This window comes from Triticum dicoccoides, chromosome 3B (genome assembly GCF_002162155.2).
Source record: "Triticum dicoccoides isolate Atlit2015 ecotype Zavitan chromosome 3B, WEW_v2.0, whole genome shotgun sequence".
Taxonomy (NCBI): Eukaryota; Viridiplantae; Streptophyta; class Magnoliopsida; order Poales; family Poaceae; genus Triticum; species Triticum dicoccoides.
Genome location: NC_041385.1, coordinates 232,422,809 through 232,428,189, shown reverse-complemented (window position 1 = coordinate 232,428,189; position 5,381 = coordinate 232,422,809). Strand labels below are relative to the sequence as shown.

The window sequence follows — 5,381 nt, the reverse complement described above, 5'->3', positions numbered from 1 at the left end:
CTGTTATAACTCTTGAAAATATGTTCCAACCATTATATCTGGAGAGAATTCCTTATTTGGCCCTTTCTTAAATTTTGGTTCCCTTTTTGGCCCTAGTAAAAAAATTCTTCCTGTTCTGGCACTCAAATTTCAGTTTGTTCCCTATATGACATTTCCGTCAGTTTTGGCAACTAACACCGTTAAATCTGACATGAAAAGTCCTTTTTACCCTTGGTGTAGTTTGTGACCAAAATTGTGAACTGGAAGTCAAAAGCAATGGTGATGTGATCTGTTTGTCTTGAATACATTACAAAATGAAACCAAATCTGCTATTTAGCACATCTTTAATTTTAATTGGATAATTGGACAGAACCTCCCTTGTATTTTGATGATATATCCCCTGTACAGTTCATATATGCACAAATTATAATATACTTGGAGTAGATTCACATGTATGCAAACTAAAAGTTCATAGAAACTTGGTCCAGGTTCACATATACGCAAACAGTCCACATATTTAGTCCTCTACACACATTCAGGTTCACATATAATAGTCCAGGTTCACATCATGTCAAATACAACACATGAAGGTCACATATAGCACGTACAAAAGCCCAGGTTCACATATAGATTACATAGACAGCTCAAAAGTTTCCAAAATGAATCATGATATAGAAAGGGATCCAATGAGAATCACAAGCTAAGTCTCCTTTTGCTTCGTGTGCTCATTGCAGGGCTGGTAGGATTCATTTTTTTGCTTCGTGTGCCCATTGCAGGGCTGTCATGTGTCACCATGGGAAGGTGTGGCAACTTATCAGCAACCTCTTTGCCTTTTCTTTTGGCATGTAATTTCAAAGCAACAGATGCTTTCTTGTTGGCCACACAAATGGGCTGAGTTCTTGATCTACACATACACATTCATGGCAGCACATCACACATCACATATAGTAGCCCAGGTTAACAATAGAACAATGCATAAGATAACATAAAATTCGGAAACAACCATAAGTTACCTTTTTGCTACTCCGGATCCAGATTTACTCCCTTTCCCTTTTTCCTTAGTTGTTTTCTCCAACATTTGGCTATAGTGAGAAAAATGCAATTAGAATACAAAACCAAGCTTTCATCTAATCTACTACAAAATTCAGAACTAGTTCTTACCTTTTTGATGCTCCAGTAATTGAGTTATCATGTTTTCTCTTTTTTGTAGTTGTAGGTTCCAAGCTTTGGCTATGGTGAGAAGTTACTTAGAATTTGAACACAGATTTCATATAATTATGAGCATGAGTGTAAAGTGGCTAACCTTGGCGGAAAGCACATAGAGGCTGCTGGAGCATCATCCTCGCAAGGCACAATTGATGCTTTGGTGGTCTTTGCCCTCTTCTTTGGTGGTCCTCTACATGAGCAACAAAAAAATAGTTAACATGTATGGCTGCTTACAAAAAAATGCAAGCGAAGCAAGTTACACAATTAAATTTATTACCTCACAGCTAAAATAGCAGCAATGTCATCTGGGTTACCCTTCTTGCATTTATGCCAATGATGCCCATAGTCCTTACAAATAGGGCATAATGTTGGCCGCTTTTTCTTTTCTTCTCACTGCAGCCTTTATACCTCTCAGTTTTATGCCTACCCGCTGTGGATTTTAGTAGTGGTGGAAACATGAAGAATCCATGGTCAGATTTAGGCCATTGGTTCTTGTCAACCATGGCAGGAATTAGTTGGTCATAGGCTGCTCTAAATTTGTCAATGGAGTAATACAAGTCCACATAATTCTGTATGTGTGCATTGATAAGAGATGTGATAAATGCTAGACCATGCTTGCAAGGAAGGCCAGAAACTTGCCATTGTCTACAAGAACATGTCCTGTCAAGCAACTTGACCACAAACCTAAAGCCGCTGCCTCCCAATGCTGTCACTTCAGCGACTTCTTCTGAGCTTTCTACCACCTCCAAGTTTAATTCTCTAGTCTTTGCATTCAACTTCTTAATTATGTGGGGAAGAATCAACCCAACCAACTTCCTTGCTACTTTCCTCCTTCGGTTCCACATGATCATAATCATTTGCCTAACCTTATCAAAGAAGTCGTCCAAGTTCAAGGACTTGTGATGCTTAATCCAATTATTGAAGCACTCAGCCAAGTTGTTTGTAACATAATCCACCTTGAAAATTGTTGAGAACTGACTCCTAGACCACAACCTAGTGTGCCACCTCCTAAGATATGCAGTTGCCGTTGGCTTTGCTAGGTCCATTGCAGCCCAATTTTTGTCAAATATATATGGGTTCCATGAGTAAGCAGCAGCCCAAAGGTGGTCATCAAACACCTTTCCATGAAACTTCTTCTTGAAGTTGGACACCAAGGGAAACATACATTCCCTATGTTCAGCCTCTGGGAACACTTCTTTTACACCTGTCATCACTGGTTGCCCAGCGTCGGTGCATATGGTTAAACCCCTTGGTGATCCTATGGCTTGTCTAACCATTTGCATGAACCAGATCCTATTCTCATTAGTTTCAGAACCGAAAACACCCATACAAACTGCATACATCCAACTATGGCCATCAACGGCGGTAGCACTAGCCAGCTGCCCCTTGAACCTGCCTGTCAAGAAGGTGCTATCTACTGCCAAGTATGGCCTGCAGCCATTAAGGAACCCATCGATGCAAGGCTTCAAAGCAACAAAAAATATTTTAAATCTGATTTTATCTTTTATTGTGTGATGATCAATGATCACTATGCTACCGGGGCAGCAACTTTCAATTTGCGCCTTGAAACTATACAGATTATCAAAGCTTGTATCCCAATCACCATATAGTTCCTTCAAGGCTAGCAACTTACCCATATAGACTCTCTTAGAGTTGATGTCGATTCCATGATGCTCTTTAAGCTTCTTTCGCAATGCCTTTGGTCCTAGAGTTGCATCCTCAATTAGCCAGTCCTTCACGTGCTCACATATCCACCGCTTGTTTGCATTCTTCAACTTCTTTTTTCTTTTTGTACTAGAGCAATCATGACCACAAGGGTTCTTTCTCACCTACAAAAGATGAACATAGAAAATTAGTACTAGAGTAAAGACCATGACCACAAATTAAGCACACATGAGTAAAGTTAGAAAATTACCATTACTGTGCACTCATCTTCCATTGTAGAAGCATATATCCTCCATGGACACTTATCTTCATCCCTTCTTGAACAATAAGCTCTGAACCTATGTGGTGCACTCTTTTCGGTGTCGAACTCAAATTCATGTTTGATTGCATGCTGAGAAAGCGCCAATTTAAACTCTGCCATATTGGGATATTTTCTTCCTTCGTTCATTGGAGGATCTAATTTATTATATTCAATGTGTGGTGTATGATCTGCCTCGTGATATTCCTCATCTTCCTCTACTTCAACCTCTGACATGCTCTCATCCTTGCTCTCATCCTCGCTCTCAACCTCACTCTTAGCCTCGCTCTCATGATCAGGAACATAGTCTTTGTCCTTTTCTTTATTGGAACAAGGAACCATGATAAGAGGTACAGGTTCATCCTCTAAATAAATATTTTCCTCATCAACACCAACATGCTCATTCTCAGGTACTGGGTTGCGAAGATAATCATCATCAGCTTGTTCTATGTTGTTAGGTTGGCTATGCACATCACTATGCCATTCTGTTATAGGCTCAGATGGTTCCGATGGATCACAATATGCAACAAACATGTGCACAACCTTTGTCTTAGAGTGTTTCTCAAACATCGACATCAATTCTTGGTCAGATGTTACTTCAGGGTAGATTTTAAGAATATCATCATAGTACTGAACATGTGCAACTTCCAAATAACGAGGCGAGTACTGCTCTACGATTGATTCAACCAAGTCCTTATAATTTGTTAAGTCGGAATCAATAACCTTATCAAAACAGAAGCATTTGATATCCTTTCTAGCCTTTTTTGGGTTGCCAATCAAACTGATTTTCAGCACATAAGTTGAATTTTGATCCATCCTGTAAAAACCAAATAAACTTAATCATGAGTTGCATTTGGGATCCATCTCTAAATTCAGATTTTGCAGCAAATATCCAAGTAATCTGTTGCATTTCGACAAATCTAGAAGAGAGGTGCAGCAAATATGTTGCATTTGGGATCCATCTCTAAGTAATCTTCAAGGCCATATCTAAGTAATCTGTAAAATTTAAAGAACAGATCACTCACCCATCTAGAGAAGCCGATGTAGCCGCATCCTTCGGTGATACTTGGCCTTGCTCCGGTGCTGCGCCTTTACCACGCAAGGCAGAGACCGCCGCACAGCCAGCCTCCCCACCATGGCCGCCCTCCGCCTCCCCACCATGGCCGCCTTTGCCCGTTGTCAACAGGTTGGCCGCCCCCCGCCTCCCCACCATGGCCGCCTCGCCTGTCCTCCACGGGTTGGCCGCCCCCCGCCTCCCCACCATGGCCGCCTCGCCCATGGCCCTCGTCCACCTCGCCCACCTCCATGCGCTGCCACTGGGTGCCTCGCTCGCGCCGCCGCTGGGTGTCGCGCTAGGTTTAGGTCTCGGGAGGAGAAGGGGAATCGGGGGGAGATGGGGGAATCGGGGGCAGAAGGGAGGGTTCGTTTTTCTTCTTTTTTTAGCATGCTATAAACCAAGGGTAAATACGACCTTTCCTGTCATAGTTGACGGCGTTAACGACAAAGAATGACGGAAGTGTCGTGGAAGGAAGAAAATAAAGTTATGGTGTCAAAGACGGAAAAAAATAAATTTTCAGGGCCAAAAAGGGAACCAAAATTTAAGAAAGGGCCAAATAAGAAATTCTCTCTTATATCTGACCGGGATTCAGATCTGATTGGTGTCAGTATACCTCAGACTCAGGATGCCTGAGAAGAAAGGTGCAACACAAATTGTCGGGGTGACAATGTAAGATTCTCGGGAATTGTACTATGGAAGCGAGTTCTGAAACAAGAGTTCATCATTAAGTCAAGGAGAGGTGAGGGGGTGGTTGATTGACTCAGCGACAACTCATTGAGATCTCCAAAAAGATGGATTTCCACAATTAGGTGAACAAGGAGATAACATTAGTCACGATGTATGCTCGAGGAAAACATACACAATTTAACAATGATAGAAGCGTGCACCCGGAAATCTGGACTAGGTAGCACTATCAATGTTTGGATGATGATTCAATAAGCAATAGACTTAGAATGAAACTATCGACCATTAAATTCAAAGCAATAGGGTTGCCAGAAGGGCATAATCCAAACAGTAGTACCGTTCACTTGTAGGGGTCCCGGTTAGAATCGACACGGGTGTCGGTGTCAAAAACGGCGGATCTCGGGTAGGGGTCCCAAACTGTGTGTCTAAGGCTAATGGTAACAGGAGGCGGGGGACACAATGTTTACCCAGGTTCGGGCCCTCTCTATGGAG

The 5,381-nt window shown here is 42.0% G+C and overlaps 1 protein-coding gene across 1 annotated transcript; it reads right to left on the bottom strand.

The window, feature by feature from the left end:
* Window positions 1–476: 476 nt before the first annotated feature.
* LOC119279496 lies at window positions 477–4,427 on the bottom strand. Its single transcript, XM_037560716.1, has 7 exons — window positions 4,174–4,427; window positions 3,101–3,965; window positions 2,819–3,014; window positions 1,283–1,375; window positions 1,141–1,209; window positions 993–1,061; window positions 477–883 (listed from the first exon to the last, which is right to left on the bottom strand). The coding sequence occupies exons 1-6, from the start codon at window positions 4,425–4,427 to the stop codon at window positions 1,000–1,002; spliced, it is 1,539 nt and encodes a 512-aa protein (XP_037416613.1). The 3' UTR covers window positions 477–883; window positions 993–999.
* Between the last annotated feature and the right edge of the window lie 954 nt (window positions 4,428–5,381).

Coding starts and splice junctions, on each gene's coding strand:
- LOC119279496 (XM_037560716.1), bottom strand. CDS start 4,427: ATGGGCGAGGCGGCCATGGTGGGGAGGCGGGGGGCGGCCAACCCGTGG. Junction 3,015..3,100: donor AAGATGAGTGCACAGTAATG/GTAATTTTCTAA, acceptor CATCTTTTGTAG/GTGAGAAAGAACCCTTGTGG. Junction 1,062..1,140: donor ATTACTGGAGCATCAAAAAG/GTAAGAACTAGT, acceptor TTCTCACTATAG/CCAAATGTTGGAGAAAACAA.